At 32.2% G+C, this 15,670-nt stretch overlaps 1 protein-coding gene and 1 long non-coding RNA gene across 2 annotated transcripts in view; both read right to left on the reverse strand.

Annotated features, from left to right (window-relative positions):
• Positions 1–491: 491 nt before the first annotated feature.
• LOC127704413 (uncharacterized) lies at positions 492–6,692 on the reverse strand. Its single transcript, XR_007983270.1, has 2 exons — positions 6,346–6,692; positions 492–1,339 (listed from the first exon to the last, which is right to left on the reverse strand). It is a non-coding gene; the product is annotated as an uncharacterized LOC127704413 (long non-coding RNA).
• A 2,824-nt stretch (positions 6,693–9,516) lies between these two features.
• LOC127704330 (GDH/6PGL endoplasmic bifunctional protein-like) overlaps positions 9,517–15,670 on the reverse strand; it is a 31,596-nt gene continuing 25,442 nt past the window's right edge. The window contains exons 3-4 of the mRNA XM_052208341.1: positions 14,249–14,340; positions 9,517–11,168 (exon numbers count right to left, since the gene is read on the reverse strand). Of these exons, the coding sequence (XP_052064301.1) occupies positions 9,544–11,168; positions 14,249–14,340 (1,717 nt within the window). The 3' untranslated portion in view covers positions 9,517–9,543. The remainder of the gene's footprint in view (positions 11,169–14,248; positions 14,341–15,670) is intronic.

A 15,670-nucleotide genomic window follows, 5' to 3' on the forward strand; every position in this document is an offset into this window, starting at 1 on the left:
TCTCCCTTACACTGCTTTAAATTATGTTTTGTACTAAAGTATTTGTCCATTAACCAAGACAACCTTGTTTTCCCCCTTTTTTGCCCCTAATTCCTAAACGGTTTGAGCCATAACCCCCCAAAGCAAATCCTAACCATCCCTTTGTGGTATGGAAACTTGTAGTATAATTTCAAAGAGATCCATACACCGTTCCACAGTTATTGTCTGGAAACTAGAAAATGCTTATTTTTTGGCACCTTTTTGGCCCCTAATTTCCTTAACTGTTGGTACCATAACCCCCAAAATCAATCCCAACCTTCCTTTTGTGGTATTTAACCTTATGGTCAAATTTCAAAAAGATCCATTCACTTAAACTAAAGTTAGAGTGCGAAAACCAATGTGTATTCGGACGACGACGCCGGACGACGACGACGACGCCGGACGACGACGACGACGACGCCAACGTCATACCAATATACGACCACAAAATTTTTTTGCGGTCGTATAAAAAGTGAAGGTAGTCTTCAGTTCCAGAACAGACATAGTTGTCAGAAATTTTTTTTTTTAATTATCTGGTTTATCCGTTCAAATAAAGACAGAAGAAATCTATCTATTACTAAAATATAACTGTTCTGAACTGCATTTTATTTAATGAACGTATAGCACTGTCAACATGTACAATGTACCTGACAACAAACAAGCAACAATCTTTTAGTTCACAAGTACAACAGCTTGATCCATATGTGATCCAAAATGTGCAGAATGCTATTATGGCGGGAGGTTCAAATTCACTTTATACTTCTCTACTTTGAATATTATATCCTATATCACCTTCATTGCTGGTGATCATCATGTCATGTACATGTAGAACTTATTTTTAAACTTCTATTGGAAACCAAATTGGTCAAATTTGTCTTCATAACGAGTTGAAAATATGGAATGTCTTGGACTAGGTACTGTGGCTTCCAAAGATTTAAAGATTGTCTGATGGTCTTAAATCTGTATTGTATATGACTGTTACATGAATAAATGAAAAAGGCTTTTATATCTTTGCTTTTGTACAGACATCACTGACATTTATATTAGCAAACAATTTGCATTTCCTGGCATATCTATTTGTTTGGCGGCTGAACATTTCCAAATGCATGTTTCATGTTTTTCACATCCTTTTTAGTTTTCTGATGAAAATGCTGTTGCTTCCAGTTGATACAGATTCTATAGCTGAGCCTGTGTCTGGCCATTTCTTTATGTCTAGCATGTGTGTGAATTATTCACAGTGACTCTCAATTTCATTTCCCCAAACTTTCTGTGTCTGATTCCTTTCAATAAAGCTATATAGACCAGGGAAGAATGTCTGCTCCTGAAATATCAATTTAAATATATTTATGGAATATTCTGATTTCAAAACAATGCTGACTCCATTATAAAGCTTATTTAAGATTATTTAACATCCGTTTCAGAGGAACTCATTTAATTTTTTTCTTTAATAATTATTACTAGCTTTTCCAGACTAAAAGATGAAGAAAAAATGTACATGCATGTTTGTTTAGGGCTTCCCTACCTACATGTACATACCCTGTTACTTAATACTAGTGTTTATTCAAACACATTTTAATTGATATGTTCCTCTGGTTAATGACAGAATGTTTTATTGTCCTTAAATAAATGTTACTTACAGATATACATGTAGGTTATCTAAAAGTAAATTTATAAATTGACACTGTGAATCCATTTCTAGGATCCACATCTTCTTATCTTTGAACATTTTTTGGGGAAATAAAAACACTGGCCCTTGAGTAATCCTTTTTGGGATTAGTCCTTGAGGTGTGGATTCCCTAATCAAATTTGTACGTACATGTATTTATTATCAGAATCTGTACACAAATCTTTAAACTTGTATTTCATTTCATTTCACATTTTTTACTTTTTGTTTAGCATCATCATTTCCAGACATTAATCTTATAAGATACCTATTGATTTTGTTTGATGGTTGGTTGTTTTCTGAACAATTTAACATACATGTATGTACTATGATAGAGATAGCCTCGTCTGTCTTGTTCTTCTATATATTGATCAAGTATATGTATTGGACATGTTGAATTTAAAGATAGAGTATTCTATCAGTCAAGAGCATAATTACTTAATCAAGTCTTTAAAATTATTTATAATAGTAATGTTACAAATGAAAAAAAAGCAGTGGCGAACCCAGAAATTTTCTTCATAATGGGGGCCTGTACAGCCATGCTTCAGTGATTCCCTATATAAACAACCAAATTTTTCCAAAAAGGGGTCCTGAGCCCCCTGAGCTCCCCCTCTAAATCCGCCTCTGCAAAGTTACTCAATCATGTAGTTAAAGCTAAATATTTGAGTATAAAAGACTACAATAAATGGGGAATGTGTCCATAGGACACAGATGATGCCCACTCTTGCAGATCATATAAAGTTATAAAACGACATAACTGAAGAACGGTAAAAGTGATGCTACCCAAATTTGTGCTTGATCTGAGTTTTTTTGGTAATAAGTATTGTGTATAAGTTTCATAACATTTGGTTGAGGCAAACTAAAAGTTAGAGAATGGAAACGAAAAATTCAGAAATTTTACCATTTGTTCTGGAACGGTTAAAGTAACACTTTTTGCCTCTTTCAACTGATTTTTATAGTTCGTTCTTATATTGTACTGTTACACCACTGTCCCAGGTTAGGGGGAGGGTTGGGATCCCGCTAACATGTTTAACCCCGCCACATTCTGTATGTATGCGCCTGTCCCAAGTCAGGAGCCTGTAATTTAGTGGTTGTCGTTTGTTTATGTGTTACATACTTGTTATTCGTTCATTTTTTTTTTACATAAATTAGGCCGTTAGATTTTCTTGTTTGATTGTTTTTACATTGTCATTTCGGGGCCTTTTATAGCTGACTGTGAGATATGGGCTTTGCTCATTGTTGAAGGCTGTACAGTGACCTATAGTTGTTAATTTCTGTGTCATTTGGTCTCTTGTGGAGAGTTGTCTCATTGGCAATCATACCACATCTTCTTTTTTATATGTACATAAACAGGATGAAGTTATTTTTCTCACAAAGCATTAAGCTAATATTTAATGAACACTGAAACACTAATTGCCATTTTGACCCACTGTAGCCGAGTCCAAGAATAGTGAACAATTAATTTCTTTCTTGGCAGAAAATTTCCCCTAACAATTATCTGGAGCACCACATGATATCAACATGTATCAGTGTGTGACAGAAGTAAAAAAAGTATGCTGATATTAAAACTTCTTCTGCATGTGCTGGCATAAGTATACATGTATATCTTTGCAAGTACACAGTAGAATATCATTAATAAGATGACATTATGATTTATATACTATTACCAATGAATTTAGATTTATCTGATCCCATATCTTCATTGACTTTGTAAATTATAATTTTTTGGTAGGAGAATTAGAATGAAGACTTGCAATGTATTTTCTGGGATATTGTCATGTTTTTTTAAAGTACACTGTGAATCCTCCACAAAGATTTTTTTAAATAAACACTCGAGAAGTTGCCCAATGATAGAAAAATTCGTAAGGGTTCCGCGGAACCCAGTGTCTCGCCTACTTTTGCTGTTAATCGCAGGCTCAACAAAAATGAGGAAAAAAATTAATAAAAATATTCCTCTCTATACTATCTTTTGATTGTAAGTAGCTTCTGTCCAAGTTTGGTAAAAATCCAGGATAGTTTATCAATCTAATAAATGTTTTAAAAACTTAAAGTGCAGACTGTATGTAATGTTAACTGGAAGAAAAACTAAGTCCATTTACAAGTAAAATACGGAAAAAATGGAATTTATTTTTTACTTTTTTACAAAATTTACTTCTGGATACTATTGCCGTAGAAACCATTTGATCTCCCAATTTTTTTCTTAAAACTTGAAAGTATGCTAATAAATATATAATTTTATGGGCCAATAGTACTCCCAAATGTTGTTTCTTGAAAATAAGACTATGTAAAATTTGATCCAACAATGTGGCGATTTTTTCTGATTGATACCCGAATTTTTTTTATTAAACTGGCTAAATATTGAAATTGTTCATGGACAAATTTCCTTAAATCAGTCCTTCTTTTTTGTGCACTATGAAATTTATAGCCTGCATTTTATTAGACATTTTATTCATTTTTCATTCTGTTTATAGCAAAGTTGTTTATTTTCTCCTATATTCTGAACTCATTGTTTTTTTCTTCTTTTTAGGGTGCCAAAGATGAACGAATGCAGTAAATTTACAAAAGGAGTAAAATTTTCCTTCTGCTGGTCGTAATATTATGAATGAGCTTCATATGCATCTGTTGTCGTTTCAGACTACGCTTCTCGTTCAAAACATGAACCTAATTCATTTTTAAATTAAAATCGTATTGAGGACATTTCAATGTTGACTGCAAAAGATATATATATTTGATAATAAAAGATTTTATTTACACCAAGGATTTGTATATGTATACACATAAACAATCTTACTTTTAAATTGCCATCTCTTTACCCCAGAATAAAAAGACAAAAACCGCTACAAATGATTAAAAGACAAAAACCACTACAAATGATTGTCTCGTGGAAACAAGGATATAAAATACTTTTTAAGTAGTGTCTTCCGTGTAGCTTTGATGTACGACCTGTGTTTTTTTATAGATTTTTTGTTGCTTCGAGGACACACATATCCATCTATGTATGCAGTATTGTCAATTGTTTTTGTTGGTGGGTCTCTCGCTTATGTTTTCGTCCTTTTCACTATCAACAAAGAGTTCGTTATCAGTTTTTTCAACTAGGAGTATATCTAAGTCGTAACTATTAAGATTGTCATCCCACGAAATTAAGATTGTCATCCCACGAAATTAAGATTGTCATCCCACGAAATTAAGATTGTCATCCCACGAAATAAAATCGGAATTTTCCATATTGCGTGCACATGAATGAAGCTTTATTCAAATGAGAAATTAATTGTAATTTTCTTAAATATTAATTCTCAATACACACTTCGAACATGAAGAAACCATAAATTTACCGACAATCATTTAAAAAAACAACTCAATGCAAGCCTATATGATAAAACTGTCAAACAACACTTAGAAATCAAACATTTACCGACAATCCTACAAAAAAAAAACTCAATGAAAGCCCAATAAATGAGGAATATAAAAATAAATAAAATTTTAATAATTTATAAATATCAAGAATAAAAAACAAAGCCTATCATGATTAACAATTAATTAACAAATAAATTAAGTTTTTTTTCCATATTAATTAATTATACATTTTGTGACTTGTATTTTTGGAAAGAGTATGGACACCTGTGGTGTGACAACTTCTTGTTTACAAGGTGTCAATTAAAACTCATTATTTATAACATGTTCGTGATTTACCTGGTCATCGAATAATTCAAACCTAATATACATGTCACACTGTGAAATTATGTCTCCGAGACAGGTGTATATTCAATAGAAACCCATTATGTAACTATCAAATAAAATGAACTCTGACACAATTTATCAAGTGTTAATTATTTAATATCAGTTTTTTTTTATACAATATCAAATTATGTCTCTTTTTCAATAATACAAATCTAAAATCAAAATTACATTAAAATAAACAATTATATATGTACTCAAATTATATTTAATTATTTATGATAAATTTAACACTGAAACAGTTTATGTTATGCTTAAACATTCGTCCTTACTTCGAGTACTATTAATACTTTTATTAATGAATTTATTACCTAAGGAGATCTCGTGAGGTTTACATGTAACTAGTGGCCGCGTGTTATTACGGGATTTCACCGAGTTGCGAATCTCTTGTATTATATGTCTCTGGTGAATGTAATGTTTCTTGGCAGAAAAACTAAGTCCATTTATAAGTAAAATACGGAAAAAATGGAATTTTTTTTTTTACAAAATTTACTTTTGAATATTATCTTATGATCATAAACAAGCTTCTGTCCAAGTTTGGTAGAAATCCAGGATAGTTTAAGAAAGTTATTAAAATTTCAAAAACTTTAACCACAGAGTGAATGTTATGTTTCTTGGCAGAAAAATTAAGTCCATTTATATGTAAAATACGGAAAAATTGGAATTTTTTTTTTACAAAATTTACTTTTGAATATTATCTTATGATCATAAACAAGCTTCTGTCCAAGTTTGGTAGAAATCCAGGATAGTTTAAGAAAGTTATTAAAATTTCAAAAACTTTAACCACAGAGTGAATATTTGTGGACGCCGCCGACGACGACAACGACGACGCCGACGGAATGTAGGATCGCTATGTCTCGCTTTTTCGACAAAAGTCGATGGCTCGACAAAAATGTCAACCTTTAATACTCTTATTTTCGAGAATTTACCTTTGAATGCCGACTTGATTATCGGGTAGCAGATATCTGGTATGTAAACTCTTCCATAGCCCGTTTGAAGCATGTTGGAAGCCTGACCATGCAATCTTTCACTTTGTACTAAGGCAAAATTTCAGTTAATGCATTTTCTATGTTGTTTTTCCAATTCTACGTCGCCATCTTCAACATGTTCCTAGGTCGCGTTCATAAGGAGCATTCTGATTGGTCGATATAAATACTTTCTGGGGTCAAATATTACGTTATATAAGGTCACAAAAGTGAAACCTTGTAGGGTACTTGTTAGATCTTCGTATGTAGTATAACGTAGTATAACGAAATCCGAGATCTATATTTTAATTAGATTGTAAATAACCAAAAATGTTTTCACATTCTTTAATTAAATCTAACATTGTAAGTTATCTTAGAAGTTCATATCCATACACAAAATATAAACGACCTATTGCATATAGTATTAGATAAGACCATAACTCATAACTTTGACGGATGAACCAAGAAAATGGGGTCACAGTCATGTGAAACCTGACAGATGTCGCAATAGGTAGGTACTGATTGATAATTTAGTCTTAGATGCATGTTTTTTTTTTTTATATTAGTTGTTAGTGGCTTTGAACTAGCTGTCAGTAGCTGCGAGTACTCTCTGATCTGTAATTAGTGTCTTTTTGTTGTTGGGATATACAAGTACCCGGCCACATCCACTTTGTGTTTTTGTTAGATGTATTTAGATTTGTATCCGTCTGATGAGTTAAGCCTTTTTCAACGGATTTTTATAGTTCGTTCTTCTTTTGTACTGTTACACCACTGTCTCACGTTAGGGGATGGGTTTGGATCCCGCCAACATGTTTAACCCCGCCACATTCTGTATGTATGTTCCTGTCCCAAGTTAGGAGCCTGTAATTCAGTGGTTGTCGTTTGTTGGTGTGTTACATATTTGTTTTTTATCTTTTGTACATTAATTAGGTCGTTAGTTGTCTAGTTTGAATTGTTTTACATTTTTCATTTCGGGGCTTTTTATAGCTGACTATGCGGTATGGGCTTTGCTCATTGATGAAGGCCGTACAGTGACTTATAGTTGTTAATTTCTGTGTCATTTGGTCACTTGTGGAGAGTTGTCTCATTGGCAATCATACCACATCTTTTTTATATACAAACTGACATGTACACCTTACAATCTTTCCGTACATCAAACATTAGTTGACCTATTGCGTATAGTAATTAAAAAACTGACCAAATAAGAAAAACTTAGCATTGACCAATGAGCCATGAAAATGAGGTCAAGGTCAGTTGATACCTACCAGACAGACATGTACACCTCATAATCATTCCACACCCCAAGTATAGTTGATTTATTGCTTTCTGAACTTGAAAAACAGACCAATACACAGAAACTTAACATTGACCAATGAACCATGAAAATGAGGTCAAGGTCAGATGAAACTATCCAGACTGACATGTACCTATTACAGTCATTCCATACACCACATATAGTTATCCTTCTGCTTATAGTATTTTAGAAACAGACCTAATCATGTAACTTTAACCTTGATTACTGATCCATGGAATGAGGTCTAGGTCAGGTGAATCCTGTCTGACGGATATGTAGACATTGCAAGAAACCCATATACTCCTATTACTCATAATAAATGAAAAAAATTAAAATTACAAAAAACTAATGTTTCTTTCAAGCAGTCTCAGAGCCTTGATAATGAGTTCAAGGACATTGGACATATGACAGACAGCAATTTTGTAACATAAGGTTTCTGCTAAAAAGATATGAAGCATCTAGGTCTCCTACATTCTGAAATATAAAGCTTTAAATCCGCAGAATTGTAATAGCATACTGGCATAATGAGTCTTTTATTGCAGGCAAGACAAAAACTGATTTGTTTTTAAATTGACATTGTAGGGCAACAACTTTAAAATGGGGTATCGGATATTTCTGAAAAAAAATCGTAAGGGTTCCCCGGAACCCAGTGTCTCGCCTACTTTTGCTGTTGTCTATGGGGGAAAAAATTATTAAAAATTTCCTCAAGATACTATCTTTTGATTGTAAGAAACTTCTGTCCAAGTTTGGTAAAAATTCAGGATGGTTTATGAATCTAATAAATGTTTTAAAAACTTTAACTGCAGACATTATGCAATGTTAACTGGAAGAAAAACTAAGTCCATTTATAAGTAAAATACAGATAAACAGGATTTATTTTTTACAAAATTTACTTCTGGATACTATCTTATGATCATAAACAAGCTTCTGTCCAAGTTTGGTAGACATCCAGGATAGTTTAAGAAAGTTATTCAAATTTCAAAAACTTTAACCACAGAGTGAATATTTGTGGACGATGCCGACGACGGAATGTAGGATCGCTATGTCTCACTTTTGCGACAAAAGTCGCAGGCTCGACAAAAATCAATATAGTATTTGACCTGCTTATCATTTTTACCTCACTAATTTCGCTTTTTCATGTCTTAATACTTTTGTTTAAATATATAAGCATAACAACTGCATTTTATCCCAATGTTATAGTTTTATCAACAGCAGATGAATACAATCCCCAGATACAATTTTTTAACAAGATTCTAGGGTTATTAAAGTGAAGTTATATTCAGCCTGGTATTTCTAGAGAAGAAGATTTTTCTAAAAGGTTAATGGCAGATGGGCTGACCAAAATGAAGTGATCGCAAAGTGCATATTGTCTTTTAGTGCAGGTGAACTAATAAATAAATTTTCCTAACAATTAAGTACCATAACTCTGGAGGGGTAAAAGTTAAATGATGAAAGTCAACCTTAGCCTGTCTATAGTAGTCCAATACTTCAGTAAATTTAAAAAAGCAATTCTCTATTATTGTTTGGAAACAAAAAAATGTAATGGATGAAAATGTGGATACCTCCCCCCCTTTCTCTGTGAGGAAGGGTAACATGCATACCATGGGAGTTTGGTACCTGAGATCACCCCAGGCTTTTTATGGTGTTCGTTTTACTCAGTCTTTAGTTTTCTTTGTTGTGTTTTGTATACTGTTTGTCTTTTTGGTTGCCATGGCATTGTCACTTTGTTTTCAAATGATGCGTTTGAATGTCCCTTTGGAATCTTTGTCCTCTCTTCTCCGTCTTGTGACATATTTTTTTCAGCTGAAATTAAGGATTTTTGCCAGAAAAATAAAGCAACATCAAAATCAATATCTTTATTAAAAACATTAACTATAAATATCAACAATTTTTGGTAACCAAGCATGAAAATCAATATAGAATGTCATATTACCCTTAATGGGTTTGATTCCCAGTATGGGATATTTTAAATGATTTTTGCTCTGTAATAATTCCATGACTATCTTATTTTTATGAGATCCTGTTACTAATACTGATATGTGTTGAGCATTGTTAATCAGATTATATGTCATTGTCATTCCCTTTAATTTCAAATTTTGTGTTTTTGTAAATGTGACAAATTTATGTTTTTCTTTAAGAGAATCAGAATTAGGCATTAAAGATGCTGTATGGCCATCATTACCTATTCCTAGTAAAACATAATTTAGTTTAAACTTTGAAAAATAATTTAGTCTGTCTTCATATGCTTGATCACTTTGATCGGCCTCATTACAAATTTGACCCAGATTGTCTACTGGCATGGGGTGTATATTAAGATATGGTATGTCAACATGTTTAATGAGCTCTGAGTGCAGAAGGTTAAAATTTGAATCTTCATCTTTCAAAGAAACACATCTCTCATCTACCAGCCATAAATGGATATATTGCCATGGCAACTGCATTTGAGACAGAATTTTGAATAATTTCCCAGGTGTTTTCCCTCCGGAAACAGCAAGATGAAAACTTTGTTTACTTTGAATCGTCTGCCAAACTAATGAATGAATATGATTGGCTAAGGTCTGAAGTAGGTCAGACTCTTCTATAACAATAAGAGGATGACCTAAATAGGTCGCTGGAATGCTGTTGTATTTCATCTGCTTCAAGTCTGCATCGAGGTCTTCTACTACTATAGTAGGTCTAATAAATTGAAGCTTGTCAGAAGCAATAAAAAAGTTTAATGACTGGTCCCCACCTTCTAAGTACTTTCTTGGTTCAACTAATGCTGTTTCTTCTATAGCCTGGGACCAGATATGCCAAAGTTTTGATAAACGACCTGTGCTCACAAATCCCGTTGTAATGCCTAGATATAAGTCTTCAATCACAGCTGTGTAAGCGTTTCGGTCTTCCATCGGAATATAAAAATGAAAATCGTTAATACTCTGTCCGTACAACCCAGTATGACCGGTTGAAATAGCGAGCTCTTTTAACGCAGCAGGCAGGTATGGCTTAAACAGACTTTTTGAAATCAAAATACCTGGTGACGGCAGTTCATTCGGATTAATTTGAAAAATAATTTGCCGAATATTGTCATAATTAGAACCATTTAACTTGTTGCAGCCAGAAACACAAAATCTATCATTCTTAAATAATACTCGAATAAAACTTGATCTTTCATCCAAGTGTTTGCCTGCCACCATAACGATGGGAACCCCATGCCACCTTGAGCTACAAATTTTCAAAAGAGCACTAGAATATGTAGGCGTTTTCATTGACTGAGAAGTGTTGTCTTTTTCTTCAGCGGCTTGATGAATATACTGGGAATACTGTCCAAGAAGAATTTTTTTGCTTTCTACTTTTTCTACGCTTCCCAATAATTCTAATCTTTTTTGTTCCACGGCTTTTTGATCAGTTATGTCTATAGGCAGATCCATGGTTATCAAGGCCAGTAACTCTGTTAAGTGATTCTGCATCACATCGCGTACAACACCATATTGGTCATAAAAATCAATACGACCTGAAATTACAATAATTGTGTACAGCTTAGTTAGTTTATATGGATATATGATTAAAAGAAGATTTGGGACATAAATATAGATAAACTACTTGTACACTACAATAAATGCATATATATATATATACATATATAGTTTTTAAATACTACGTCATTTGGTCTCTGGTGGAGAGTTGTCTCATTGGAAATCATACCACATCTTCTTATCTTTATATGTAGTATCATCTAGATATTTTTAAAGGTCCAATTTTTTCAGTCAGGGTATCCACTTGTGCAAGTCAGATTCAATCTTATTTATTCAAATAAGAATCAAATTAACATGTGTTATTCATCATTTCAGCCAAAAAAAAGTATGAATGGATTGGTCAATATGTAAACACAGACATCATTCTAATATCTAACATTATAATTAAAGTGAAGTCGATTATTATCAAATATATAAAAAAATGGCATTTTTGTTTTTTGATACTGTCTTTTCCAGCAAGAATATCAAGAGAGCCCACAAGGCCAAGCTGATATTCCATCTGATGAAGTCAGTATCAAAAAATAAAATGCTATTACTCTGTTTATCGGCAATTTGTTTTAACAATATGTGTTTTTGGTTGAGAATATGAACTAAAATGAATTAATAAGTAAAACTACTTTTACGCGTACAAAACAGTTTGATAGCAGTCTGCACCAAAATCTTTTCTGACTACTAGTCTGAAGGACAATATTCCAACATTTTTCTTATGTGTTTAAACAAAGTTTTGCAAAAACTTACTTGTCCGAATAAAAGTTTACTAGTCGGAGGCATCGGACTAGTGGCTAATGGTGCAGACTGTGATAGATCTTCGGTTGCATGAATGAAGTGGCGTGCATTTCATTAATTGATAAATTGACACGGATGAACATGAACATGATGAAAAAGAACACCCACTACTACGTGACATCATTGCCTCATATTTTCGAGTATCATGCAAGTCCTGTCCATGATCTAAACAAATATAAGGGCAGTAGGATCAAAGGAAAAATGTAGAAATTGCCGATAAATTAGTCCATCAAGGTATTCAAATGCTCGACAACAGCAAAAAATTACTTTTTCCTGCCATTAAATGGTCAATGCTAATCCCATCAAACACAGCAATTATTATAAAACCTACTATCATAATCAAAGTGTACTCAATTCAGGGAATCAAAGATGTCTCTACTGTTTTTGTGTCATTGGTTTGCTGTATCATTGATGAAAACCCTACATAAACATTCATTATTTTAAGCTTTTTCTTTCGGCTTGTTTGACTTATGATTTTTAATTAAGGCCTAAAATAAATACTTGTGTTTCACCTAACCTGACCGACCCTCATTTTCCATGCCAACCCTAAAATTAAACTTCATGAGGTACGTAAAAAATAATATTTTGCAAATATTGCTTAACAAAGCCTAAACCTTTATGAACCATCCAACTGTGTACCAAAATACATTAATCAAAACAAGTAATATAAGTTTTGCTCGCATATAAAAACCTGACCTAAACCCATGCATACTTTTTTCAAAGGTGGAAAAATTAAATCCCCTTTTGGCAATAGTTGGTGTTGTATTCGAGTAATTTAAATAATTATCAAAACTGGAAAGAAAACTAAGGCCACCCTTAAAAAATTCTTCGTTTGATGTTGCCTTCTCGTGCCTTGTTGGGTTGGATAGGTAGGTAGATATCATTTTTATTATTTATTTGTTTATGGCCAACAACATCATGAACATAAGTTACATATATTAGACAAGAAAACAATGTGAGAGCAGGAAAAAGTCTTTAAAAATAAAAAATTTAATCGATTTGTGTCATAAATGTTTTGGGTGGGCTGCTTTTTAGGTGGGTAGGTAGTCAATATCAAACTATTTTTAAAATACATAAAAATTAAGAGAAGGAAAATCATATCGAAGTGTATTATAAAACATCAGCTGCAACTTATATATGAAGCTTTTTATGGAAATAATTAAATAGGCATACAAAAAAGAAATGTATGATAGTCAATCTAGAACAATAACCAGTCAGGGGTACTACTTAAACAAGTGATTTCAGAATCACTTCCTGAAGTGATTTTGGCTGTGAAATATTAGAAATTTTCACACAGACTTTTTAAAATCACTGAAACAAGTAGTTTTAGAAGTTAAAATGTAATCACTTTAATAAGTGTTTATAACATTTTCTTGATATTTTTCTCACAAGCTTGATTTTTTTATTGGTAAAAAGACAACAACTCTATTGAAAAAACAACTATGTACATGCAGAAATTGTCTTTTGCTTGATAAGCCTGACACTTTTACAGTTTTTTTTAAATATGCAAAAACTGGAATAGTTTGTAGATCAGGTCATAACCTTGAAGTAGATCATTCTAACTCTAAAGAAAACCAATCAGGTTACCTTATGTTGTTGATCTTTGTCTGATAGTAAGAGTAGTTAATGAATTTTTGATTACAGAAAAATTCCCAAGGGTACTTTTAAAAGCTTTAGCGCACTAACTTACTGCCCAAGCGCACTGGTGAAATTAATATACAAAGAAAAAGGGATAATTGATTTATGTAGGAAAATTATAGAAAAGATTGTGAAAATATGGAAAATCAATGAAATTAGCATTTGAAGATCAAAGAAAACACTAAAATCACTTAAATAGGTGATAACTGAATTTATCAAATCACTGAAATAAGTGATGATAAAATCACTTGTTTCAGTAGCACCCCTGACTGATAACAGTTAACTCCCTTTGCATACAAGTTTTTGTTATTAAGAAGAGTTTCCATTCTTAGGTTACAGATACAAATGATATGAATGGTATCAGCTTATTTCATCAAAACCTAGATTACTGCTTGATATCAAATCAATATCTTTATAACATTTGTGTAGCAATTAAATTTAATAACCCAACATTTGAAGTTCAGAAATGCATATATGTTTAATTGATATGCCTAATTAGTGGAAACAAATGCAGAGGTGCTATTTTTTGTCATGCATACCCATCTTTCTGGTATCTTGAAGTTTAATTTCATACTTGAACCAACTACATGTAAATTACTAATCCAAGACAAAAATGACCAGATAATTCCCTCACCTTTGACTCCAATTGTTTCTTTCATGGCTATTTCTATTCTTTCTACATGTTTATTGTTCAGGAGGTATTCCAACTTCTCAATATTTGCCAATCTGTAAACAAAAGTAAAATGTTAAATGCTGAAAATAGAACATGTGTGATGTTTCTTCTGAATCTAATTAGTATGTATATATACATGTATAGAACAGAGGTAGAAAGAGAAGTGGAAAATAAAACGGAAACCTATTAACCATGATAACACAAATAATATTAAAAAAAGACACTATGTTCATTTAAAATTTCTATAATTAACAGTAAATACAAAATTCCTATCAAAACTCATTAAACAAGTTGTTTGAACAGCTCAACTGCAATTAGCAAAATATAATTTTTTTCGTTTAAATTGTTTCACATTTTGTCATGTCCAGGGACTGCGGTCATAAAATTTAGAGTACTATTATTGTACTCAGACTCAGAATTTAATCAATCAAAACACTGCATTTGATGTTTCCAGCACAAATTGTGTATTCTGACATGTCTGAGTACTGAGTAAAGTTTTATGACTGAGAACACATGCCTTTAATAGCTGACTATACACCATGGGTTTTGCTCAGTGCCATAGGCCTTATGGTTATTATCTATGATTACTTAAATCAATGCTATTTGGACTCGGGTGGATATTTGTTTCATTGGGAATCATCATGATCATACCATCTCCTAGCTGCCGAACCGTAGCTCATAGGTCCTTTTGATATTTTTTGACAATTTGCGGACCATATATCCGCAAATTGTCAAAAAAATATCATAAGAACCTATGAGCTACGGTTCGGCAGCCAACCATTATCTTATTCTATATAAACTAAACAATTACCATAAATTATCATATATGATATCCAATTTCTATACAGAAATTATTCTAATTGAAATAAAATATATTTCATAAAATATACATGTATATGTAAACTCAATTTAAAATTTAGTAAAACAACATGCAGAATTAAATAAAAAATGTCAACTGTATACCTAAACTTTAAAACTTTCTCCACAATTTACAATCATTGATGTCCTAATAATGTCAAATTGTATAAATATTCTCTGAATTCAAAGCCTATCACCTCTCAAGACACATTTTTAAACAAAACTGTAACTTAAAAGTCCGTTCTGTGTGTAAATCAAATTAGCAGAAATTTTCCCAGCAGACAAAAAATTATTTGAATCAATGCATGTAGAAGAAAAATAAGAAAAACAAATTTTCCCTCACCTGACTGCTGTTGAAAAGAAATAAAATTAGGTAGTAGACATGTTAAAAAAACATCGTGCTGCATTTCAGATATTCCTGATTGGTATCTGCATCTGATGCAGTAAGGAGTAATATGTATACAAGTCATGTTTATTTACTTAAAGATGTAAGTAATATTTTCTTGTATATAACATGTATAAGTA

This window comes from Mytilus californianus, unplaced genomic scaffold (genome assembly GCF_021869535.1).
Source record: "Mytilus californianus isolate M0D057914Y unplaced genomic scaffold, xbMytCali1.0.p SCAF_6, whole genome shotgun sequence".
Lineage (NCBI taxonomy): Eukaryota > Metazoa > Mollusca > Bivalvia > Mytilida > Mytilidae > Mytilus > Mytilus californianus.